Source organism: Gopherus evgoodei, chromosome 6, assembly GCF_007399415.2.
Source record: "Gopherus evgoodei ecotype Sinaloan lineage chromosome 6, rGopEvg1_v1.p, whole genome shotgun sequence".
NCBI classification, from domain to species: domain Eukaryota; kingdom Metazoa; phylum Chordata; order Testudines; family Testudinidae; genus Gopherus; species Gopherus evgoodei.
In genome coordinates this window covers 45,362,880-45,389,945 of record NC_044327.1, presented here as the reverse complement: position 1 = coordinate 45,389,945, position 27,066 = coordinate 45,362,880, and the positions used below count along the sequence as shown (strand labels likewise).

General features: G+C 41.8%; 2 protein-coding genes across 8 annotated transcripts in view; one reads left to right on the top strand and one right to left on the bottom strand.

Moving 5' to 3' along the window:
• Positions 1-12,953: 12,953 nt before the first annotated feature.
• Positions 12,954-20,843, bottom strand: RMI1 (RecQ mediated genome instability 1). Of its 3 annotated transcripts, XM_030566639.1 has the most exons (3): positions 20,573-20,687; positions 16,474-16,658; positions 12,954-16,362 (listed from the first exon to the last, which is right to left on the bottom strand). In XM_030566639.1, the coding sequence occupies exons 2-3, from the start codon at positions 16,621-16,623 to the stop codon at positions 14,773-14,775; spliced, it is 1,740 nt and encodes a 579-aa protein (XP_030422499.1). In that variant the 5' UTR covers positions 16,624-16,658; positions 20,573-20,687; the 3' UTR covers positions 12,954-14,772. The 3 variants fall into 3 exon arrangements, with proteins under 3 accessions (XP_030422499.1, XP_030422498.1, XP_030422497.1); XM_030566638.1 differs by lacking the exon at positions 20,573-20,687 and adding an exon at positions 20,765-20,843 and having other exon boundaries at positions 12,954-16,658; XM_030566637.1 differs by having other exon boundaries at positions 12,954-16,658.
• HNRNPK (heterogeneous nuclear ribonucleoprotein K) overlaps positions 20,831-27,066 on the top strand; it is a 23,921-nt gene continuing 17,685 nt past the window's right edge. For 2 of the 5 annotated variants that reach the window (XM_030566645.1, XM_030566640.1), the window contains exons 1-6: positions 20,834-20,922; positions 21,116-21,257; positions 23,662-23,736; positions 23,841-23,923; positions 24,846-24,943; positions 26,733-26,789. In XM_030566645.1, the coding sequence (XP_030422505.1) occupies positions 23,875-23,923; positions 24,846-24,943; positions 26,733-26,789 (204 nt within the window). In that variant the 5' untranslated portion in view covers positions 20,834-20,922; positions 21,116-21,257; positions 23,662-23,736; positions 23,841-23,874. Of the gene's footprint in view, positions 20,923-21,115; positions 21,258-23,661; positions 23,737-23,840; positions 23,924-24,845; positions 24,944-26,732; positions 26,790-27,066 lie in introns of all 5 variants that reach the window. The other 3 variants (XM_030566642.1, XM_030566643.1, XM_030566644.1) reach the window with 3 other exon arrangements.

Here is a 27,066-nt window from a genome sequence, read left to right as displayed (position 1 = left end):
GAGGTAACAGTACAAAGAGAGGCAGAGTTGTTATCTGCTTTTCATTCTCCTTTAGGTGGGGCAGAGCATGTGGATCAATTTGTTTATGTACACAGGGACGTCCCTTCAGTCCTCCTGCGAGATCTCGATGAAACTTTCATGGAGGGATTGTGCAATCCTCTCCCCAAGTTTTCTGGGAATGGCAACCTTATTTCTTCCTCTGCGGTAGGACACTTTCCTGCACCATCAGCAATAAGTCACAGTCCTGTGTAGCAGGAGATGATTAACATCCCTGCACACTTGCATAACAATGGCCCCTAAGGTGGATTTTCCAATTCCAAAATGAATGTCCACTGACTGATAGCAAGCCACTGTTGGAAGTTTCCACAGTTTGATGGCTGCTTGCTGCTCCACTGTCAGTGCAGTTCTCATTTTGGTGTCCCTTGGAGGAGGGCTGCGGATGGCACACAGATCCAGGAGTGTGGTGGCCTTGTGCATCCAAAAGTTCTGCAGCTACTGCTTGTTATCCCAAATCTGTGTTACATTGCCGTCCCTCCAAACAGTGCTTGTTTCTCAGGCCCAGAAGTGGCTCTCCACCATTTGGAGCTGCTCTGCGAATGCCACCAGCAATCTTCAATTGGTTCTCATTATGTCCCACAGCAATCTGAGTCCCAGAAATTGTCATATTCCCCACAGCACTTCTTGACCCTGCAAAACCCAGAGGATCATGTGTCTTGTGCTTGCAGTGCTCATGATAATGATTAATGCTGTGTGGGCTCCATGCTTCAGAATCATGCTGCCTATGAATGAAGACAAAAGATTCTTTCAGTGTAACATAGGGTGGAGAAAGGCACTCTGTATCCATTCACAGAGGAGACATCTTGGGGCACAGGGATGTTCTCATGAAAAATTGGATCCTGGTTCTTGTGAAGGCAGCCAGCTCTGCAACAGACTGAACTTGGTGAGGGGAACCTACTTTGTTAGTTAGGAAAGGTAACTATTAATAAGTGTAGACCCAGGTTCATCTTTGATTATTTTGTTGTGTATTGTAACCATTTGTTTCCATCACTCTCTCCTGTTTCAAGCTGAATCTTTATTCTTTCTTCAATAAACTTCTGGTTTTAAAATAAGCGCTTACAAATTCTGTGTGATTTTTTACATGATGAGTAGTTTAAGGTAAAACTTGTAATCTACATTGCTCCTCTGCGGGGTGAGGATCTGGGATTTCTGTAAATAGCCAATGTCGGGCTGGATATCACAGGGGAATAATTCAAAGGCATTCAGGGACTGCGATGCACCTATTGTTAACCTGCAATGTGGAGACTGGCTATCATAGTTCCCTGTCAGAGGAGAGTGCTTGAGTGGCTAACAGGCTAGTAGCATTAGGGAGCTGACGCCCCACTAGGCACAAGCAAGACTGTCATGCTGGACGCAGGGGGTAACGAGGTGGCTGTCAGTCCTGGGTGCTGCAAGAATTGTCATGCTGAGAAAGGGACATTTTTGCCATTATAACTGTGTCGACAATAGGACTGTGGTATAGATTCATAGATTCTAGGACTGGAAGGGACCTCGAGAGGTCATCGAGTCCAGTTCCCTGCCCTCATGGCAGGACCAAATACTGTCTAGACCATCCCTGATAGACATTTATCTAACCTACTCTTAAATATCTCCAGAGATGGAGATTCCACAACCTCCCTAGGCAATGCATTCCAGTGTTTAACCGCCCTGACTGTTGGGAACTTTTTCCTAATGTCCAACCTAAACCTCCCTTCCTGCAGTTTAAGCCCATTGCTTCTTGTTCTATCCTTAGAGGCTAAGATTAACAAGTTTTCTCCCTCCTCCTTATGACACCCTTTTAGATACTGAAAACTGCTATCATGTCCCCTCTGTCTTCTCTTTTCCAAACTAAACAAACCCAATTCTTTCAGCCTTCCTTCACAGGTCATGTTCTCTAGACCTTTAATCATTCTTGTTGCTCTTCTCTGGACCCTCTCCAATTTCTCATCTTTCTTGAAATGCAGTGCCCAGAACTGGACACAATACTCCAGTTGAGGCCTAATCATCCCAGAGTAGAGCAGAAGAATGACTTCTCGTGTCTTGCTCACAACACACCTGTTAATGCATCCCAGAATCATGTTTACTTTTTTTGCAACAGCATCACACTGTTGACTCTCATTTAGCTTGTGGTCCACTATAACCCCTAGACCCCTTTCTGCCATACTCCTTCTAGACAGTGTCTTCCCATTCTGTGTGTATGAAACTGATTGTTCCTTCCTAAGTGGAGCACTTTGCATTTGTCTTTATTAAACTTCATCCTGTTTACCTCAGGCCATTTCTCCAATTTGTCCAGATCATTTTGAATTATGACCCTATCTTCCAAAGCAGTTGCAGTCCCTCCCAGTTTGGTGGTATATGCAAACTTAATAAGCGTACTTTCTATGCCAATATCTAAGCCGTTGATGAAGATATCAAACAGTGCTGGTCCCAAAACAGACCCCTGCAAAACCCCACTTGTTATACCATATATATTTCCAGCAGGATTGGGATCCATTACTAACTACTCTCTGAGTATGGTTATCCAGCCAGTTATGCACCCACCTTATAGTAGCCCCATCTAAGTTGTATTTGCCTAGTTTATTGATAAGAATATCATGCAAGACCGTATCAAATACCTTACTAAAGTCTAGGTATACCACATCCAACGCTTCTCCCTTCTCCACAAGACTTGTTATCCCATCAAAGAAAGTGATCAGATTGGTTTGACATGACTTGTTCTTTACAAATCCATGTTAGCTATTCCCTCTCACCTTACCACCTTCCAATTGTTTGCAGATGATTTCCTTAATTACTTGCTCCATTATTTTCCCTGGCACAGAAGTTAAACTAAGTGGTCTGTAGTTTCCTGGGTTGTTTTTATTTCCCTTTTTATAGATGGGCACTATATTTGCCCTTTTCCAGTCTTTTGGAATCTCTCCTGTCTCCCATGATTTTCCAAAGAAACCTCCTCTATTAGCTCCTTGAGTATTCTAGGATGCATTTCATTTCAGGCCCTGGTGACTTACAGGCATCTAACTTTTCTAAGTGATTTTTAACTTGTTCTTTTTTTATTTTATCTTCTAAACCTACCCCCTTCCCATTAGCATTCACTATGTTAGGCATTCGTTCGCACTTCTCGGTGAAGACTGAAACAAAGAAGTCATTAAGCATCTCTGCCATTTCCAAGTTTCCTGTTACTGTTTCTCCCTCATCACTGAACAATGGGCCTACCCTGTCCTTAGTCTTCCTCTTGCTTCTAATATATTGATAAAAAGTCTTCTTGTTTCCCTTTATTCCTGTAGCTAGTTTGAGCTCCTTTTGTGCCTTTGCCTTTCTAATCTTGCCCCTGCATTCCTGTGTCGTTTGCCTATATTCATCCTTTGGAATTTGTCCTAGTTTCAATTTTTTTATATGACTCCTTTTTATTTTTTAGATCATGCAAGATCTTGTGGTTAAGCCAAGGTGGTCTTTTGCCACATTTTCTATCTTTCCTACCCAGTGGAATAGCTTGCTTTTGGGCTCTTAATAGTGCTCCTTTGAAAAACTGCCAACTCTTCTCAGTTGTTTTTCCCCTCAGTCTTGATTCCGATGGGACCTTACCTGTCAGCTCTCTGAGCTTACCAAAATCTGCCTTCCTGAAATCCATTGTCTCTATTTTGCTGTACTCCCTTCTACCCTTCCTTAGAATTGTGAACTCTATGATTTCATGATCACTTTCACCCAAGCTGCCTTCCACTTTCAAATTCTCAATGAGTTCCTCCCTATTTGTTAAAATCAAATCTAGAACAGCTTCGCCCCAGTAGCTTTTTCAGCCTTCTGAAATAAAAAGTTGTCTGCAATGCAGTCCAAGAACTTATTGGATACTCTTTACCCCGCTGTGTTATTTCCCCAACATATATCTGGATAGTTAAAGTCCCCCATCACCACCAAATCTTGGGCTGTGTATGGTTTTAAAAATGTCATAAAGAATCACACCTCTAGTATGCTGGCAAAAGTTTATATTGTAGACCTAGCCTTATCTTTGCATTTTCCTGACTTGTAATACAAGAGTTCATAAATTATTTAATGTACCTGTCCCAGCATTTTAATATTATTTAGCATTTTAATATTTTGAGTATATTGTGTTTATTTTGTTTACAAATGTTCTTCACACACAGGAGGAAATAGTCTATATTTACCTTATCATTTACAAATTTTTAGTAATGTATTCTGAGAACTCATTAGGGTACATAGCTGGAAAATTCTCATTTTAAGTAGAGTAGTTGTTAAGCAACTTTAAATTTTAATTAGAACTCTTTGCTGCATTTCATTATGAGGTTATTCAGTAATTACTCAGCAGGTCCTGGGTATTTACTAATGCAGAAGTGACAGTACATACTACTGCTAAATTAGAACTGCACAGTTGGAGAAGATACTTAGAAAAATGTAGACCAGATAAATGCATTGTTTAAAAAGCAGCAGGGGAAAACTTAGCATTGAGCATAATCCTCTCTCTTTTTTTCCTAACTACTATTCCCATGCTTAAATAATGCTACAATATTCACCATACAGGGCTCTTTTCTAATGGCTTAAGTAGCCTATATAATGGAATTGGCTGCGTCTGATTCTTTTCATTTCTTACAGCGGTGAGTATGGCAGTGAGCATGAGGGAACGTGTTCTAATTACTAATGAAGGCAATGGCAGAATTGAGTCCTTACTCACACTAAGTTGAATTCAGTAGGTCTATTGGCAGGGTAATGTACTACTCACTGTATAGGTAGCAGAACTGGGCCCTAAATGACACTGAGGCATACCCTCTGGTTGGGGGAAGAAACAGACTTACTAAATATTTTCAGGTATTTTAGACTTTAGTATTCTATTCAACTTTCATTTTGTATGGAACAAATATTTTAAAAGATTTAAAAAAAAATGAAAATCCAAGCAGGTAAGCTTGGGGGTGGTAAACTCTATTAATTTAAATAACCTTTTCCCAGCATTTCAGGTTTCTGACATCCTTACTCATATAAGTGTATTTGGATTATTTTCTTTTCTTGGTTGTGTGTGTTTTTGTTTTGTTTTCCCATTTCTACTGTCTCCTGCACTCAAGTCTGACTCTCTATGGCTATTGACTTTTTTTAGTGTTTCAGCCTAGTTATCACTTGTTTTGTATCTTTGATTTTTTCCCCTTGTATTTTCCCTTTGTGCTCCTAACCGGGCTGACAGAAACAGACAAAAAGAGACAAAAAGAAAGGGTTCGACCAGCTGTTCCTCTAGCTATACTCAAACAATTGAAACCATCTCAGCTTTCCTATCTTGCCTTTTTTCTTGACCTTTAACTATATCTTTTTCCTCCTTTCCTCCTGTCCATTCAAAAAGACAACAATTCTCTCATCATCCCAATTCATTAGAAACTGCATTGTGTCCAAAATGATCTACTCTTTGTTCTTTTTCCACTTGTGTCTCAGGCCTGGTCTACACTTAAAAGTTATACTGTTATAGCTATGTTGGTTAAGGGAGTCTTTTTACGGACATAGCTATAGTTGGGCTACAATTATGTCATGGAGTCACGGCCAGCCGCAGGGGTTGGCAGGAGGAGGGCAGGGGGACCCCACAGCAGTCCAGCTGCGGCGGGTGGCAGGAGCCCCTCCACAGCAGCCCCACCCCAGGGGCAGCGGGAGCCCCCTACATCTGCCCAGCCGCCATGGCTGGGATTGGAGCCTGCAGCAGCCCAGCTGCTGTGGGTGCTGGACTTTCCTCCCTCCCAATTTTGTCAGGGATATTTTTAGTAAAAATCACAGACAAGTCACGGGCTTCCATGAATTTTTGTTTATTGCCTGTGACCTGTCCATGATTTTTACTAAATATATCCGTGACAAAATCATAGCAGAGCTCTATTCTGGAGGAAGTTATATCAGTACAGCTGTGCTTATACCAGTCTGTCGTATGCCAGTTTCTTGAATTGGCATAAACTAGACCAGTATAAGCACTTTTACACTGATCTAACAACATCCATGGGTTTTACCAATTTAACTATGCCAGTATAACTGCACAGGCAAAAATCTCTTAGTAGGATGAGGCCACAGATTTGCCAAGAACTTTGAGCTTTTTAAAGGTCTTTTCCCTGAAGTAACCATCAAATATATTGGTCCCTGTGATATGCTGGACGTGGCACTATTGTCAAGCTCAGCAGTCTACAGTTTTCCTATTGAAAATCTGTGGGCAGTGCAAAAATATTGGAAGGCATTCACTGTGAGTGAAATGCTGACAACATTGAAGTCAACTGAGGTCTTGCCATTGATTTCAGCACGGCTAGGCTTTCACACTGTAAAGGCTAGCAACACAACATGAATACCTAGGGCCTGGGTATGTAAGGGCCATTGTTTCCTTACCTAGTACAGACACCTTAGTTTAAATATATATTTCCACAAAGAGAAAATTTTGTTAAAAATGTTAAAAATTAGTTAAGGAGAATGCTGTCCCACATAATCCCTTAAAAACAAGGGAATATCCAATTTGAAATATCCTTCTTTATATCTTAACCTCCATTACATGTTCATTTCACTAACAGACAACACACCTCTATAAATAAAACCTATATACCTCTAACACACATAATGACAAAAAAGTATGTCACACACCTCATAATCACAGTAATGCAAAACCTTGACTGAGTAACATCAACATGCATGTCTGTTAGACACCTGTTCCCTTAATAGAACATATCTTTCTCTTGGATCATGAAAGATCAGAAAGAACCCTGATGTCCGTCACAGATAAATGATAAACACTATACTAGTCCATATTGTTCAGCATTATCTACAGCAGGGGTGGATAAACTAGGGCCAGGAGGATTGCCACCCCAATGGCACCATGGGCCCTGTGCCCCTAACAGAAGCCGCCGGCACCACATCCCTGCAGCCACTGGATGTGGGGGGGGGGGCAGAGGGCTCCGTGCACTGCCCTTGCCCGCAGGCATCGCCCCTTGCAGCTCCCATTGGTTGAGAAATGGGGAACTGCAGCCAATGGGAGCTTCAGGGGAGGTACCCACAGGCGAGGGCAGTGCGGTGCCCTCTGCTGCCCCTTCTACCCCCAGGGGCTGCGGGGACGTGGTGCCGGGCCGGACGCTTCCAGGAATGGCATGGCGTGGGGCCAGGGCAGGCAGGGAACCTGACTTAGCCCTGTTGTGTGCCACTGCCACCCCAGAGCCGCTCCAGGTAAGAAGCGCCAGGCTAGAGCCTGCACCCCAAACTGCTCCTGCACCCTAACCCCCTTCCCTGAGCCCCCTGCAGGGACAGCTCTAGACATTTCGCTGCCCCAAGCACGGCAGCATGCCACGGGGGCGCTCTGCCGGTCCCCGGGAGGACGGCAGGCGACTCCGGTGGACCAGCGGACTCTCCGCAGGCACACCTGCGGGAGGTCCACTGGAGCCGCCCTCCGGCAACCGGCAGAGCGCCTCCCGCGGCATGCCGCTCCAAGCAGCGCTTGGCGTGCTGGGGCCTGAAGCCGCTCCTGGCCCCCTGCCACACCTCATACCACAACCCCCTGCCCTAAGCCACCTCATACAGCCCAAAATCCCTTCTGCACCCCGACCCCCTGCCCCGTGGCTCTGCATGCAATTTCCCCACCCAGATGTGGCCCTCGGGCCAAAGAGTTTGCCAACCCCTGATCTACAGTAAGGACAACAAGGTTATTGAGGGCACAGAAGCAGCGTTCCTGTTTTTTCAGTTTATTTTATTCATCTAAAGCAGTGGTCGGCAGCCTATGGCCCACAGGATAATCCACTGGTGAGCCGTAAAAGTTTGTTTACATTGATGGTCCACATGCATGACCGCCCGCAGCTCCCAGTGGCTGCAGTTCGCCATTCCCAGCCAACGAGAGCTGCAGGAAGCGGTGCAGTCAGAGAGTCAATGTAAACAAACTATCTTGTGGCCTGCCAGTGGATTAACCTGATGGGCCACATGTGGCCCAAGGGTTGCAGGTGGCTCACCACTGATTTAAAGGCATTAATCTGGCACAATTAAGTGCAATATATCTATTTTACATTGATGACCTGTGAATATATCAGACTAGTACAGTTATTGTAATAGTATGTGAGAAAGAAAAAATAGAATACAAAAAATGAAGCTATTTCAGTCTGATTCACATGGGAATATACATGCAGATAAAAAAATCTTCTTTACACAGAATCATAAACAGAAGAGATAACAATATTTCACCTTTTGTCTGCAAATCAGACATTTTTTAAAAAATTAGTTCCCTCAGAACATATACTAGTGATTGTGCAGCTGCAATGGTACAGAAATGACAAAAGGGCACTTGAACGACAGAGCACATATGTAGACAAATTTCATTAACGAAAACTCACTTGTCTGTGCAGTTTCATGCATGTATTTTTGTACAATTGCTGCAACACCCTATATAAACTGAATAATTGCACATGCAAATTGATGCCCCTTACTTAGCTCTTTGTGTGAGCACTTGTAGTAATTGTATAGGCAAAATAGGATTGTAATTGTGCATGCATTTTTGCGCATGCAACCACTGATTATTCAGCCCCAAGAGTCAATATTAGAACATCGTTTAGCTTTTCTGGTGTGGTATGGGGAATGGATCATTTAGTCTCTGCAGGAGGACAGAAATTGGATCAGGAGGAGAGATGTAATCAGACCAAGAATTTTCTGCAATGCTTTGCAGTTAATCGTCACAACAACCCTGCCAGGTGGGTCAAAGTATTATACCTATTTAAAGATGGAGAAATTGAGGGTGAGGTTAAAGCAACAATTTTCAAAGGTGTCCATTTATGTTTGAGGCTGTTCTTGGATACTAAACTTAAGTAAATTTGACCCCCACAGCTCCAATGGTGGTTACTCTGCATGTCTAAAAATCATGTTCAGTATGTCTAAAATACCACACCCAAAATTGAGGCACTCAAAATCAGTGGCCCAAATGATTTAAGGCATGTCTACACTATGAACTTTTGATGCAGCACATTACGTTGGCATAAAGCTGCTGTAGTTAGCATATAGCTTGTGTTCCATTCTATGCATCCGAAGAAGCGAGCTGTAGCCCATGAAAGCTTATGCTGAAATAAATTTGTTAGTCTCTAAGGTGCCACAAGTACTCCTGTTCTTTTTGCGGATAGAGACTAAGATGGCTGTTACTCTGAAACCTGTCATATAGCTTGTGTGCGTGCATAATTGGTGCCAGATTGGTACTGCGCATGCTCACTAGTAGAGGTGACTGTGGGGGGGGATATTCAGGATCACATGCCACTCTCCAGATTTTATGCTTGGCTTGTACTGAGCATGCTCATAACACTACTGAAGCCAGCTGCCCTCACTCTGCCACTCCACTATCGGCAGTCACAGGTAATCTCTGCCCACTAGGAATGCTCGTGTCAGTGCATGATATGGTGCACTATGGATAGGTGTCCCAGAATGCAACTCGCCACCATACAGCACACTATCTTTTGGAAAGTTATGGACATGCACGGTGGGGCTGAAACAAATCATGCAAGATTGACTGGGAGAAAGGGAGTTCCTATCATGCAACTTTCTCCACCCTATAATGCCATCTCTGTCCCATAACTTTGTTCCTATTCTGAAAATCCCACAAACTCATGCAGGATTTGTAGCTGTATGTGATCTCTGATAGAAGCATGTGGGACATAATGAGAACCAATTGAAGATTGTTGGTGCCATTCATGGAGCACTGCTTCTGGACCCGATAAATGAGCACTGTTTGATGGGATCACAACAGAATGCACATTTAGGATGACAAGCAGAAGCTGCTGAGCTTTTGGATGCGCAAGGCCACCACACTCCTGGATCTGTGTGCCAAGCTCATCCCAGCCCATCTCACCAAAATGAGAACTGCACTGACCATGGAGCAGCAAGCTGCCATCAAACTGTGGAAACTTGCAACACTGGCTTGCTACCAGTCAATGGAAATTCATTTTGGAGTTAGAAAATCCACCTTGGGGGCTACTGTCATGCAAGTGTGCAGGGCTATTAATCGTCTCCTGCTACACAGGACTGTGACTTATTGCTGATTGGTGCAGAAAGTGTCCTACCACAGAGGAAGAAACAAGGCTGCCATTCCCAGAAAACTTGGGGAAAGGATTGCACAGTACCTCCATGAAAATTTCATCGATATCTCTCAGGATTGAAGGGAAATCACTGTGTACATAAACATAAACTGATCAGCATGCTTTGCCCCGCCTAAAGGGGACTGAAAGGCAGATAACAACTCTGCCTCTCTGTTGGACCGTTACCTCTTCTAGTATGAGTAAATTAATGAAAAGTCGATAGCTGGATCCTGCTGAGTTGGGGGTGCGATCACTGTAATTGGGAAAAAATTTACACACTTACCCAGGCTGAGGTTTATTCCCCTGCATCGGGTTCATCTGTGCTCGACTGCTGGGACTTACTGGATTGTGGTGGAGTTTCAAGTAAGTCCTGGCTCATGGCATAGCTGCACCCTCTGGTTGCATGTCCCCCATCCTCCTCCTCCTCACTGTTCATGCCAGGAGCCTGTGACTTGGGCTTTTTGGAGGTATCCACGGTGGCATGTGGGCTGGTGATGGCTTCTTTGTCAAATATGGCGTTCAAAACTCTTTATAAAAGGGGTAGGTCTGCAGCTTGGCACCAGATCAACTGTTGGCTTCCCTGGCCTTATGGTATTCCTGCTACAATTCCTTTGCTTTCAGGCAGTACTGCTGTTGCTTTTCCCCATCATAACTCTTCTCCTGCATCCCCTGTGCAATCTACTTGTAGATATCTGTTTCTATAGCTAATCCACAGCTGGGCTTGCACAATGTCTTCTCTCCACACACCAAGGAGACCCAGTATCTCCTGTCTACTCCAAGCAGGAACACATCTGGATCATGTAGCTGGCATGGTCAGCTGGGCAGATGTGCACAACAGTCAAGAGATGGTAAGTGTGCTCTCCAGGATGGACATCAAGAAAAGGCATTTCAAAAATTTTCAGGGCTTTAATGGGGTGGCCTTCCAATCTTTGTGACCATTGGGCAGTAAAGTTCACAATTCTGACAAGAATAGTCAACGTTGGATAGTGTGGGACAATCGCTGGAGGACTGTTAGGGTTGTGATATACATAATGCAATGTCTACCTTTGTGCTGCATTGTCTTCAACACATTGATCCCTGCTCCATAGTGCTTGGGGAGGTGGTATTTATATGCTGGCATCATGGAGAGCTTTCAGTGGGAGACACATTTAAAAGTAGATGCATGCATCATTAGGTCAATGCAAGTCATGTTTCATCAACCTAACTTTGTAGTCTAGACCAAGCCTTACTCAGTGTCACAGAGAGGGTCAGTATCAGTGAGGCTTAGAACGCAGAATTCCAGTTTTGTGCTGAATCTAGTACAAGCAGAAATAAGAAAGGATTGCAACAGAAGTTCCAAAAGTCAATGGGGAAGAAGTAATCATCCATTTGATATCCCCGTAAATCAAACTGGGTTCTTTCTGCATCATACTTTACCAGCCATCACCAGTCCATAAATTAATGTTATATTTTGTCTCACATTGTCAAAGGCCTTAAGGTACTTAAATATCTTTCATTTGGGCCTTAGTGTTGAGTTAGAAATTAGTCTTATGCTACATGGATACAATAGAATTATTATGCAGAGTGCCTCAGCGCCCCCTTCATGGACCTGGACCCCATTGTGTTATGCCCTGTACAAACACAGAAAGAGATGGTACCAACAAGAATAAGACTCCCTCATTTCTGCAGTCATAGGCCATGTCTACATAGTGAAAAAAGGTAGAGATTTTTCAACTTGAATTAGCCCCATTGAGTTAGTTTGACAGAAACTATGTCTAGATGGGTTTTCCAATTAACACCTTTACAGCTATATTGGCTGTTGATCCATAGGTGTTGAGACTTTCTTAGCATGTTAACTCAATTGAGCCAACTTCCCCAGGGGAGGAGAACCTCTTTTCATAGTGTAGTTATACCCTTGGTGGTTCTGCAGTGTTTATATTATGTGGGTGAAATTCATCTTATTGAAGGATCTCTGCACTACTTAAGCCCTGTAAGAAAATCTAGCGTTGCACAAACTGCACAGCCCTACAAAGGAATCTCTGCATATTTGGTGCATTTCAGAGAGGTACTCTGTGCAAGCCAAATAGTGTAAATGGTGTGTAAGGGACACTTGAGGGGTTTGCTTGGAGTGATGCCACTGGTGTCAGGCTTGCACAGATCTGGTGGTTCAGAAACATCATATGGAGATAAGAGGAATGAGCCACTGTTCCAGCCAATTCTGATATATGCGTGCTCCCAACTTATACACCCACATCAAGATCTGAGCATATGCAAGTATGGTGCATACAACAGTTCATGAACACTTACGTGCATTGTAAAAAATTCTAATCCTATTAGTTTAAATCAGCCTCAGCTATACATACACTGTATGTATCAGTCCTGTTTTTTGCAGATCAAGAATATTTTGTGAAGTTCTTGTACCCAAAGAACACAAGAGAAGACCTTCTTAATCTGTAAATAAAGGGATCTAGCCAATATCACCCGTGTGTATTCATAAAATGTCTACACATTGAGTAAAAATAAGTGTTTTAAAGTTACAGAAGTTTCTTCCCACATTCTAATGCATTTCTTAAATGCACTGTATCGTTCAATTTGTAGCAAATTGCAACTGTATGAGGACTGATTCTATACTAGTAGCGCTCTTCCTCCCTCCGAAGCATGTTCTTAAGTACTTGTCTGGGCTGCACATTTCTTCTGTATCACTAAGGCAAGTTCCAAGGTTTAATACTGACATGCTTTTCCGCATATACATTTGTTAAATGTTGACTGCAATGTACTTGTAAATATTAAATTTAAACTGTCTTAAAATCAGAAAAGCCAGTTAAACAACTTTCAATTGGTAATTACATTTATTTACTTAAATGTTGTCAGTAGTATAGAATATTACCATTTCATTATCATAAATCAGGCTCTCTTTCTACCAGCAATCTTTTGCACATATACATATTTTCACATTAATCTTTTAAGATCTATTACACAATTTAGAAATGTGTTGTGAATGCTGGTGCTGCCAACTAAAATCAGTTATTCATCTGCCATATTTAATATCATTTTCCCCACAATGCAATTTAATGCAGTTTTCACCACGATTGTTCTGTGCTTATTCTCAATGTTGCCAAAGAAGGCATTTCCTCCTCAATATAGAAATAATTATCAGTTCACTTTTCGCACACACAGGCAAGGGGGATTTTGTCTGACTGAGTGCAAAAATCAGCCTTTGTGTTAATTTTCCAGAAAACAAAGGCAAATATTTCAATACTGAGTTTTAAGCAGTACTCCCCAATAAAGGCAACAGGTCTGATTCTACTCTTAGCAGCAGTAACTACATTGGTGTCAAGAGTTAAACTATTGTTGTTGTTTGTATTATAGTGGATTGGTGTATGCTTTTACACTGTAATGGTTTAAGACCATTATTTATTGTAGTTTGTATTACAGTGTAAAAACATATAGAGACAGTCCTTCTTCCAAAGAATTTACAACCTAAATAGACGATATAAAGGTAGAAGAAAAAGTATAATCACCTTTTTTTACAGTAGATTCAAATTTCTACTGTAAAAGAGATGCAAGGGGAAAAAAAATGCTTTCAGACCTTCAGCGCATATCAAAGGATCCAAAAAAGGCACACATCCATTTTTTTTTTTAAAGGTCACTTTTAAAACTTCTCCCAAAAAAAAAAATCACACTTAGTCATCTGATATTTTAATTTTTATGTATGTTCCAGTAATATTAAAAATGTTCATCTCTGGATCCATTCACAATATCAGAATTTCCAAACTGGACCTTTCTGTGAGTCTTAAGACAGTACAAAGTGAGATTTTAATAAATATGATAACCATAGGGACAGGAAACATTTCAGGAACATGAAAAACATTTGACTAAATTGCACAAAGACTAGAAAAGCAATTGTTATCAAGGTAAATAACTAATTTGGAGAGAAGAAATTTATGTTAATGAGGTTCAATCTTGTACTACTAGATTGATCAGAGGCATTGTCAGGTTAAAATAAACAAATCTTACTTATGATAGACACCATCCTCTGTTAAATGAAATGTTTTTTAAAACACTTAGATTTTCAGAAGTGTAAAGTTATTTATTCTAGTTAGTGTTTGTTTCTCATACTAGACAATAAGAATAAAATAGTCTATTTTACTTTTGATCATAAACCATTTCTATTCACTTTCAGGTTTTCATGCACTACATACGAATTTGAGTTACAACTCCTGAATTTTATCCTGATAGTATGTCATAATATAGGTATTCTGTATCTGTATCTTACAAAGGTTCAGTGCCTTGTGATGAAAGCAAATAATTTGATTAGATTTACTTCCAGGACTGGATAGTACTCCCTTGTATAAAACTTCTTAGCAGTGACCCTAGTTCTAATGATAACTCCACAGAAAAAAAATGTAAGGATCAGCTGATCAGCACTCGATGACAAACTTTCAGATAGAAAACTGGTATTCCTCATCCCCAGTTAGGAGCAAGGTGGCTTTTGTAAAAATAATTAGACACATGAACATTTTATCAAAACAAGTTTATTTGTAATTTTTATTCAAATATTTCCCCCTTTAAAGAATGTCTATTCCCCTCCCCGACGTTAATAAAAACAAACACAAACCACTGGACTTCTTAATGGAGTTCTCAACACTTATTTGCTATGCTTTGAATTACATCTTTCCTTAGACTACTTTTTAATAGATTTTTCCTCCAACTATTTATCTAAACGTTTCTTCAAGTTTTCTAGATCTACTACATCAACATCTTGTAAAATTAGTAATGTTGCTTTAGACTGAAAGGGATTAAATTCAATAGTCATCAAACAACAAAGATCTATCAGTTCTCTTTGGCATTTCTGTAAACCATCCTTAAGCTTTTGATGTAGAATGGGATCTTTCCTTAATTGTTTCATTTCAGGCACTGAAAATCCAATTAAGCTCGTTAGAATTTCATCAGCAATGTCTACCTCTAGATACGCAGTACCATCAGAGATTTTTGCCATTATACTCCAGAAGCCACTGCTGCTTGTGAGATTTCCAGTAAGGGTTACAATAAAAGCTTTAACTTTCACTGTTGCAACAGTTTCTGGGGTATATGCAAGTAGAACAGAAATATATGTAAAAGGTGGGGAATCTAACTCAAGACTTTTGCATTTCTCTGTTCTGTAAGAAAAGGTTTGTACACAATTTTGTTTGTTTATCTCTGAATCAGGTTGTTTAACTGGTCTTTTGTTTAACAATCTGCTGCCAGAAAAACTACAGTTTTGACTGCTCTTAACTACATCTATCTTATTACACTTCTGTTCAAGAACATTTTCCAAGGAGAAATCATTGGTAAAGCTCTGGGAGTGTTGTACATTATCGTGTAGTGAAAAATTACTTGTACTACTTTCATCACCAGACAGTTCTCTCCCACAGGATTTTTCTTTGATAACTGAATCCAACTGACCTCCGCCATCTTTTTCAGACATGTAACTTAGTGAAGATCTAGGCATATGTGAAAATCTTTGTGTAATTATATCTATAGTATTGTTTATGACCGGTGACTGCACTGTCTGAATTTCAACTTGGATCTCCTGTTCTAAAAACAAGTCATCTTCCAATGAGAGGTCATCTAAATCTCCATCAGCATACTCCACAGTTGGAACACTTTGTTCTTCATTTGCCCCAGGCAAGAGCATCCCAAATTCCTGTTGTGAGTAGTTTTCATTGCTTGAAAGGAGCAAATGTGTGGCTGTATTTGAGTTGTTACTTCTGCTACAGTATCCACTTTCTAAAGGAATTGCATGATTTATGGTAAATTCGTCACTTTCATCAAGACTTGCTAGAAGCTCTTCATCTGAAGGTCCTAGAGTTTGTCCTAGTTCATCAACAGCTCCTAAAATTCCTTGTTCATGATCACGCTGCTTGACAGGATTAGGGTTCTCAGCTTCTCCAATTAACCTGGCAAGGACTCTTTCCTGAGCATACTCCTCTAGAAGAGCATCTACTTCGCCCCCCAACAATTTCACATTTTCTGATTTTAGCAAAAGAACTCCAAGACGATATGCAATGTTACCCTGTATTGTAATTTTTGTACCTGGAGGAAGATTACTATGGAGGACAGGAATGGGTTGGTATTCCATACCCTGAATTTGATGTATTCCATCAGTTAGCTGCAGCATGAACATTCGAGTAGGCTTTGCTTCCCAGGACTTTTGGGGTGCCTGAGTGTTGGCTGTTACTTCTTCATTTACAGTATTTTTCCCTCTTATCTTTTGCAACTGGGAATACGCAGGCTGGCTAACGTCCACCAGTGAATCAATCTGTATGGAATAAAAGCCATTAAGTTCTCCTTTTGGACCATCTAAGATGCAACTAGGCAAAACAGGATAGTCCAAATCTCTCAGATCTGTAAGAAGCCACTGCTCAAATACCTGTTTGTTAATTTGAGCTTGAGTTAAATTACAACCATTTTCTTGTTGGATCCAGTTAATACAAGCTTCTAGCCATGTCAGAGGAACTTTAACATGCCACGTAGAAGAAAGCCAGGTTTCCACTTTTCCTGCAACACTAGATGTACTCATTTTCTTTTAAGTTATAGGAAACATGTATGAATCCCCTGAAAAGAAACAAAAAAAGTTTATTCTTCAGCCCCTTACTAATTTGTACTCTACAGCAGAAATATAGAAAGGTAGCTACTCCACTTCTGTGACAAGAGAGAAATAAGGCAAAATGACCACACACAAACAATTTAAAGAAACTTTAAATACGTTATAAATGCATTGCTGTAGAACTATAATTCTAAAGCAAACATACATATTCAATATTTAAGCGTGGCCTTGAGGTAGCCAGCAAATAAACTAACTGGCATATATAATCTAAGGGTCTGTCTACACAACCGATGTTAATGCAGCTCTGTAGTCGTGGCTCCAGCGCTGGGAGAGAGCTCTCCTGGTGCTGTAATAAAACCACCCATGTGAGAGGAGGCTCTCAGCGCTGTAGCACTATCTACACTGCCACTTTGCAGCACTGAAACTTGCATCACTCAGGGGGTGTTTTTTCACACCTCTGAGCAAATAAAGTTTTGACCTGTAAGTGGCAGTGCAGACAAAGCCTAAGTAATCAGCTGGTCACTAGAAAGAACTGAGAAAGTGTTGAGATTTTTACCAGGTTCCTCTCCCTGAACTCATCTTGGTGACTCTATCTTTTGTACAGACTTCTGACAAGCCTGCAACTCAAAAACCTTTCTTCTTGCTGGCAGAAAGAACTCCTCCTGTCATCCTCTTGTCTCCCTCCCACCCTGCCAAACGAAATAATGGAAGCAGGCTGGGAGGTCCCCCTCAGCCTCAGTTTATAATTGCTTTCTTCCTGCCGGAATTGCGCTAGTACCTTCTCTACTTTTGAAGGGAACACGGTCCTTATTTTCACTCCTGCCAGTAGACTTATGCATAAAAGTGACAGGACCCATCTATTCTACAAGCAACTCAGGAGATTTGTGTACAGTTATGGCACAGAGGAGGCCTTAAAAATGCTGCAACTGGATGAAAGATTTAGAACTAAAGTAGCATCTAGATACATCCAAGTCTTGAGTATTTGTTTTAGGTTCGGGGGCTGTCTGTAAGCAAGGACTGGCCTGAAACCTGAAGCCCCCAAACCTGAAACAAATATTCACCAGCAACCACACACCACGCAACAAAAACACTAACCCAGGAACCGATCCTTGCAACAAAGCCCATTGCCAATTCTGTCCACATATCTATTCAGGGGACACCATCATAGGACCTAATCACCTCAACCACACTATCAGAGGCTCGTTCACCTGCACATCTACCAATGTGATATATGCCATCATGTGCCAGCAATGCCCCTCTGCCATGTACACTGGCCAAACCAGACAGACAGTCTCTACGTAAAAGAATAAATGGACACAAATCAGACATCAAGAATTATAACATTCAAAAATCAGTTGGAGAACACTTCAGTCTCCCTGGTCACTCGATTAGACCTAAAAGTCGCAATAATACAATAAAAAAACTGCAAAAACAGACTCCCACGAGAGACTGCTGAATTGGAATTAATTTGCAAACTGGACACCATTAAATTAAGCTTGAATAAAATCTGGAAGTGGATGGGTCATTACACAAAGTAAAACTATTTCCCCATGTTTATTTTTCTCCCTTATTACTCCTCACACCTTCTTGTCAACTGCTGGAAATGGGCCATTTTGATTACCACTACAAAAAGTTCTCTCTCTCTCCTGCTGGTAATAGCTCATCTTAACTGATCACTCTTGTTATAGTGTGTATGGTAACACCCATTGTTTCATGTTCTCTGTGTAGCTATATATCTTCCTACTGTATTTTCCACTGCATGCATCCAATGAAGTGGGTTTTAGCCCATGAAAGCTTATGCTCAAAGAAATGTGTTAGTTTGTAAGGTGCCACAAGTACTCCTGTTCTTTTTGCTGATACAGACTAACACGGCTGCTATTCTGAAATGTCTCCTCTGAAATTCTGAATGATATGCAGCAAAGAGTCCTGTGGCACCTTATAGACCAGGGATAGGCAACTTATGGCATGTGTGCCATGCAAGCGGATTTTCAATGGCACTCACACTGCCCAGGTCCTGGCCACTGGTCCAGGGGGCTCTACATTTTAATTTAATTTTAAATGAGGCTTCTTAAACATTTTTAAAACCTTATTTACTTTATATACAACAATAGTTTAATTATATATTGTAGACTTTACAAAGAGACCTTCTAAAAATGTTAAAATGTATTACCAGCACGTGAAACCTTAAGTTAGAGCGAATAAATGAAAACTCAGCACACCACTTCTGAAAGGTTGCCGATCCCTGTTATGGACTAACAGATGTATTGGAGCATGAGCTTTTGTGGGTGAATACCCACTTCGTCGGATGCATGTAGTGGATATTTCCAGTCTGTTAGTGTATAAGGTACCACAGGATTCTTTGCTACTTTTACAGATCCAGACTAACATGGCTGCCCATATGATACTCTAAATTATATATTAGTCACAGAGTAGCGGCCATTAGGTGTTTGTCTCTGTCTGAGGGATTGGAGCAAATGCGGTTGTATCTTAGGGCTTGGCTACACTCACACTTTACAGTGCTGCAACTGGAGTGTGAAAAAACACCCCCCCTGAGCGCTGCAAGATACAGAGCTGTAAAGCGTCAGTGTAATCAGGGCAGCAGCGCTGGGAGCGCGGCTCCCAGCACTGCATGCTACACCCGTAAGGGATGTGGTTTACATGCAGCGCTGGGAGAGCTCTCTCCCAGTGCTGCCGCTCTGACTACACTCACACTTCAAAGCGCTGCCGCGGCAGCTCTCCGAAATTCCAAAGGTAGCCATACCCTTAGAGCTTGGTTGTAGACAATGGATTGTGTAGTGTGCCCTGGATGGAAGCTGGAGGCATGTAGGTAAGTATAGCAGTCAGTAGATGATATATGCCATCATGGGTCAGCAATGCCTCTCTGCCATGTACATTGGCCAAACCGGACAGTCTCTACTCAAAAGAATAAACAGACGTAAATCTGACATCAGGAATCATAACATTCAAAAACCAGTAGAACACTTCAACCTCTCTGGCCATTCAGAAACAGATTGAAAGGTGCCAATTTTGCAACAGAAAAGCTTCAAAAACAGACTCCAATGAGAAACTGCTGAACTTGAATTGATATGCAAACTGGATACAATCAATTTAGGTTTAAACAGAGACTGGGAATGGCTGAGCCATTACGCACATTGAATCTATTTCCCCATGTTAAGAATCCTCATAGCCCATTTAAGACAGTTTGATAAGAAGCTATTACCACTACAAAAGTTTTTTTGCTGACAACAGTTCATCTTAATTAATTAGCCTCTTAGAGTTGGTTGGGCAATTCCCACCTTTTCATGTTCTCTGTATGTGTATATGATCTCCTCACTGTATGTTCCTTTCTATGCAGCCAATGAAGTAGGCTGTAGCCCACGAAAGCTTATGCTCAAATAAATTTGTTAGTCTCTAACATACCACAAGTACCCCTGTTCTTTTTATATATTAGTCCTGCAAAACCTAACCTGGCCTAAACTTTTGTCTGAATCAGTCACGTTGCAGGGCAAGACTTCGCCTCTCCCCTAAGTGAAAAGAAAGTAGTGTGTTCACATATTTATGGGCCTGGTCATCTTGTGCAAGCAGGGCAAGGTCATCCTGTGCAAGCAAATTGACTCCAGTACGATTACAATGGGACGTATTGTTTTGTTACCAGGAGTTTTCCTGCCTGAGGCTTTGCATTTGTCAATTATTTTTGCCGTTTGTATTGCAGTGGCGTGAGTGCCCCACAGACAGAAGGCAACGCAGGCCCCTCCGTTAGCACCATCACCACCACATCGCTGCGGCGCTCGAACCGGTTGCGAGCGCAGGAGCCATGGCCTTTAGGCTCTAGGTAGAGCCCGGCTGCAAGGTGCAGCGAGTGAGGAGAACGCGCTCAGTACACCCCCACCAACCCCGTCTCGCGGGGAGCGGCCTCACTTACCCGCTCCCGGGTGGGGCAGCGGGCCAGGCATGGGCAACAGAGACCACTCCTCCCGCCCCTCATACCACAGGCGCGCACTGTCTGGATGCGCAGGGCTAAGCGTGCTCCATACTCTCCCCCACAGCACGAGCTTAAAACCCAACGATCATTTAGAGCCGGGAACGGCCTCGCCAAGCGCGCGCGACTTTCAACCTCGCGAGAGCTTCGCTCATCTCGGAGACGGACGAGGGAGGCGGAGTTTTCACAAACGCCATTTTCTCTTCACACGACGGAGGTCGCTCTTGCTTGCCTTACGGCGGCCGCTGGTTCGTGTTGCTGTTATAGCCTTTATCGTGACTCCTGCCTGTCAGGTAAAGGGTGTCCGACATGCTGGTGCGATGCGGCGCGACCGGAGAATAAAGCCGGGCACCTTTCTTATGGTTTTCGGGCCCAAATAGGTTTGCGTAGCTACCACGGAGGGCGGGGCTAAGTGGGAACCGCCTTTAGCCGCGATGGGCAGCTGTACGAACCAATAGAGCTGTGACGTGCCATCTTGTGTTGTAGGCTGAGCCAATAGGCTGAAGGTTCTCTGTGTGCGCGTTGGTGGTGGGGCTGCTCCTTCCCACACCTCTTTCTCTCTCACACTCGAGTCGGTGGGGCAGGCGGCTGGTGCGTTGCTGCTAGGGACCGGAGAGCGCGCAGCGCGGTAAGACGCCAGCAGGAGAGGCCGGCTCTGGGGGGAGGGGGGTATCGCAGCGCCTGGGATTTGTCCGCCCGCTATAAATGAAGCCGGGCCCTGTTTGCGCCAATGCAGCTCATGACCCAGTGATGCGAGCGGCCTGGTTGTAACTGGGCCTTAGCCAACAGTGTCAGGCTGCCAGCTCCCTTTCCGCACCAGGGCACTGCCTCCTTTGCACGGGGGCAGACGTCTCCCCCTTCACTGGGTGGGTTGAGTAGGTCAGTGCCCTGAGGGATTGTAGCCCCCCCCCCGGTCTCTCCCCCTCACCGTAGTCGGCCATGGCGGATGGGGGAAGTGCTGATCTCTGCGGGCTAGATTTGCTAACGGTGTGGGGGGACTGGCTGTTGTGGGATCAGAGCGCGCAGTCGGGGAGAGGTGTCTAATCTGCGCGGCGGCCCGTGACCCATGCAGTGCCTGTGTCGATTTCCGTGGGATCAGGGTTGGGTCTCTGCTCCCACAGGGTGATCATGGCCGTGGGGGCGCATTTCTCGCTGGGACGCCTTTATTCGTCCGGGCATGCCGTGATGCGAAGGCTCCCAGGCGCCTCTTTTGTGTCTGCCCGGCAGCCAAGGGGTAGGCCTCCGTGTGACCGCGTGGTGGTGGCTGTTCCGCTCCCAGCTCCGCCTAGCAGCGCGTAGGCGCCATTACAGCGGCCGCCATTTCTTCTCCCTGGCCTGCCGCCGGGAACGAGAGAAGATCCGGAGGTTTGGGGGGAGGGGGAGAAGAGATTATATAACTCGGCCGGTCGGCCTCTTCCTCCCTCTCTGAGCACGACGCGGCTTAGGCTGGGTGGCTCAGCCGGCGGGGGAGGCGGGAGCGGGACAGCCATCTCAGAGCAGCCGACACCGGGAGCGGCCGACTCTTGCGGCGGGGCTGCTAGTTTCTCACACAGGGAATGTCCTGCTTGTTGAGCGAGTGGGGTGGGGTGGCTGCCGACCCTCCCCCACTTCGCATAGTGCGGTGCGGCTGTTGTGGCCAATCTCCGCTAGCTCCTCCCGTCCCGATGCGCAAAGGGTTGGCAAGTTGTAGGCACTTTAATCTGGCTTCCTCTGCCCTAATGAATATCGGGTCTTGTACAGTGTTTGTGGCTTGCTGCTTTATTCGTATAATGCTTTTGGATCGCCACTTTCTAGGCTAGCACTATAGCCAGCGTGAATTAGCCGCACACCACTCCCGTTTGGGATCATTCCAGCCGCCTCTGAGCATCTCAGTAAATAGGGGGCGTATCAGTGGCTACATTTATGGGCTTTCCTAGTGGTATTAGTAGCATTATAAATAAGGCTCGGAAATGTCAGGGTTACATCCCCAGGGGCATATATTCGCTATAAATTTGAACTTTCTGGCGAAATTCTTGGTATTCTCGCCTTGAATTGTAAACCAGCATAGAGTTTTTGTTAGCCTAGGAAACCCATTTTTTGACATGTTTAGTTGAAATGTGGATTTAAAGAATAATATGCAAATCTATAGTTAATAGGATTTCAGACAATGCAATTTTTGAACATTCTTATGCAGACTTACACAAGCAGACAAATGGATAATTTACACTTGAATGCATTCGGCTGCTTTTAATGTTTGATGGCAATTGCATATGAATGCATAATATACAGTGCAGTGCTTTTAGTAAAGTTAACCTATCTAAGTTTACAGGTTGATCTTTTATCATTCTAAAGACTCATAGCTGATTTTGCTGTTAAAAGCCCTATTAAAAACAAGTTGATGTGGATAATACATTGTTTCAGGCTTTTGCAATTGTACTTGAGTACTCTCCTATTTACAGATAGACTGTGGAAACCCCCTCAAAATAAGATTTGCATAAGTCTGAAGTGCAAGTGTTAGTGTACTGTGTGTAATAAGGATTGATTTGGCTCATTTAATTTTAGAATTTGAAGTTACCATTTGTTGAGTAAAAGATGAATACTGAAATACTGCTAAACATCTGAAAATTATGAACAAATGCAAACCAGTTTTTCAATAATTACATTTTAACTGGAAGTGGGAAAAATCAGTTGTTGGCCTTTTTATGTTAAGGCGTCATGCTGTCTGAGTTGTAAAGAAAAACTGGATAATAGTGTTTACAGTGAAAGCTCAAGGCATCAACTTCGATGTACTCTCATTCAAGACTGTAACTGTAAATCAGTGGTTCTCAAACTTTTGTGCTGGTGACCCCTTTCACGTAGTAAGCCTCTGAGTGTGACCCCCTTTATAAATTAAAAACACCTTTTTATATATATTTAATACCATTACTAATGCTGGATGCTCGCAACCCCCCATGTAATAATCTCGCAACCCCCCTGAGGAGTCTCAACTCCTAGTTTGAGAGCCCCTACAGTAAATGAACAAAATTAAAACTAATGTATGTTGGTTTTCATAGGCTACTGAAGCAATAGGCTGTTGGGTTTGATCCCGCCCAGAACACTTCAGTTTTGCTCTGCAAGGATATATAATCGTAAGTTCTAGAAGCAGTTGTCTCTTTGTTCCTTTTAGCAAGATGCACAGTTTGATTTTTTTTCTGTAAAGACTATTTGTGCTAGCCTCTTTATTCTTTGACAGGTTCCATTTACAAGTCTAAAAATAAAAGGTAGTGATGGAGACTGAACAGCAAGAGGAGACCTTTACCAACACAGAGACAAATGGTAAGTTCTATAACAGGACTATATGCTTTTAAATACTTTAGAAGGCTTAAATTGTTAAATTACTAATTGCATTCACAAGTTCAATAACTGAGACGTACTAAATGTTTGCAAGACAGTAGGGAGCAGTACTTCTTATGCACTGACTATGACACTTTCAAATTTCTTAATGGTCCAATAACATTACATTTTGAATTTTGATTCAGTGCTGTATGTTTGCTTTAGCTATCTTGTCAGTGCAAATTGTTTCATTATCCATCCATTATTTAGCTCATATTTGTATTCAACAGAAGAAGTACTGATCAGCATCATTGCAGCTTTTATTTACTTAGTATTTTGCACAAAAAGAACTACAGATAGTATGCATGAATTACTCAGATCTTCTAATTAGTGGTAAAATTCAAAACAGCAGCAATAATTCAGTTTTCATAGTTATTGTTGCCAGCTTGTAAAGAGAATATTTGAATTGTTCCATTGCAAATTATTCCAGTAGTACTCAGCAATAGGGCGAACTGTTTTCAACCTTTTGGATATGTTAGTGTTAATCTTTTGAGAATTTTGTAAATTCTAAAACATTCTTGTGATGACACTAGTGCTATCTTAATAAATTGTGAGTCCTAAATTTCATGAAAGTGACAAACCCCCAAAATCTTGGTTTAAACTGTACTTCATAGATTTTAAATGATTGCAATATTAAGGTCATTCTATAAGAATCTTAATTACCACAGTTCTTGTATTGGAATTGTAAATTATTTTGTTATAAATGTTCAATATATTCAGCTTATGGATTTGATGTTTGTATCCGCTTAATCAGGCAGAAAGTTTAATTAGGAACACTGATGCGTGTGGTTGAAGTGCATACATTTTGAATATGGCATAGAGAAAGCTAAATGAGTGTTTGCATTCCTTCCCTATGAAACTATAGGAAAACGTCCTGCAGAAGATATGGAAGAAGAACAGGCTTTCAAAAGATCTCGCAACACTGATGAAATGGTAGAACTGCGCATCCTGCTTCAGAGCAAAGTAATATACTTGAAATATGTTGCCCCTTTAAAGTGTATTGTAGCAATTATGTAGACAATCATAGCAAAGCATATAATCTTGGTGCTTGAGTTTTTAGTTGAAGGTTTATAAACAAAAATGTAAAGAAAACCTTTATTTTTCACTCTACTGAGAGAACTAATGTGCAGTGTTGTAGCAGAAATAGCAACACTGTGTAGTTTATCTTTTAAAATAGTCTAATTAAACTTAACTGGTGTGGAATATTGAATGTGGTGATGGGATGTAGCAGATAAAAAGTGATTTTTTAAATGTATTTTTACAAGGATTAGTCCTTAGTGATTTTAAAGTCTCACATTTTAAGCCAGTAACCAAGAAGTTAAACAATAACAACTAAAGTGCAGGCTATTTCCTGGACTTGATCTAAAAATTGGTTATTTGAACTGAAATTCTATTCATTAAGCTCAGATAATAAGGCTTAAGGGGAACAGTGTTCAATTGGGATCATGAACTTAAATATGGGGGAGAAAATTGTGCCTGTGAATTTTGATAACTCTAGTTTTCAACAGTGCAGTTTTTAAAGTCACCTGCATAGTAAACAAACAGCAGTGTGGAAGAATACATAGGTAGTTCCTCCTGAGACTGAAGATGATAATCTTGCTTTGGCTAACTCCTTGGTTCTCTCAAATTGCGATAGAGACATCAAAATTTGGGCACAGCTTGGTTTTGCATTTTGCTGAAGTAAAGTACAATATTCTATAGTTGGGGCGGGGGGGGTTAGTGTTGGGATTTATGTTTCTTTAACTGTTTGTGGTATTCCTAGAACAGGGGTTACATAAATTGTTGCAGAACAAGTTGACATGTTCAGTATAATATTTGAAGATCCCGCTGCATAGCATCGAGATTTTAATACACCAGTCAGTGTAACAGCCTAATTTGATACATTTATTTGCAAGCTGAATATGTATCAGTTTTATAGACTGCTGCAAATTTATTCTGCTAATCAAAAACTTGAAATACAGACTTATTCAGAAAAGTGACCGTCTAAATTGGCATCACGTTACTCAGCAAATCTCTATATGTATTCAATTATACCTACTCTGTTTTAGTTGAAGTAAGATTTTTACCGTTATTAACTTTTCACAACATGGTGGATTCTAAATGTGAACTGGATTGTTTTTTGGCTTTGTAAATAAATTGAATAAATCCAAATTGCAGGCCTCTGCGACTCCATTGTCTTCATATCATAACTTGGGTTGTACCTTGCAAGAGGCCAGTAGAGTTGCATAGGTGTAATCAAGGGCAACACTTGGACTGTAGACCCTTTATTACAAGTAGTGGTCAAGAAGCATTGTACGATCTAAAAGTCAAGTTTATAGTGCTGGCAATTAAAAGGATAAACCTCTTATAAACTGAACAGATTTAATCTGAAAGCCATTGACCTACACAAGAAGTATGGAACCTCATAATGCCTTTTTTCTCCAATGTCACTTTTCAGAGGTGAACTATATCTTGATATTGCAGTGATGCAGACCGAAACACCCAGAAATTTAAAGTTAACATGGAAATTTTGATTGCAAAATTTTGCTTTTTCTTAATTGATCATTAGCAGCTCTGTCAGCCTTTTTTCAGTTTGCGTAGCTTGTCTGTTTCTTCACCATCATTTAAATTGAACTCTTTTTAAAAAAAAAAAAATTGTTTAAAGGCATCCTAAAATCAACCTGATGGGAAAAAAAAGAAAAAAACTTTACTTCTCTTTGGGGAAAAAATAAAATTTGCATTGGCATTGTGTAATTTTTTAATATTTTTTCAGAATGCTGGAGCAGTGATTGGAAAAGGTGGCAAAAATATTAAGGCACTTCGTACAGACGTGAGTATTTGAGAGTTCGAACTAATTTAACGATTCTTTCAAAACACTGCATTTAAACCTGATTACATGCATTTCTAGAAATTGAGAAGATCAGTTAGAGACCTCAATAGTCTAGTTACAAGCCATTTGTAATGACTGTTAGAATAGATAACCTCAAGGTTTTTGAGTTTATATTGTAATTAAAACCCAGATTGAGTTATGTTGGAGGAGGTTTGTATTAAACCTCTTTGCATTTTAACAGCATTCCACTAAATTATACTTCAAGTGAGTTAACATC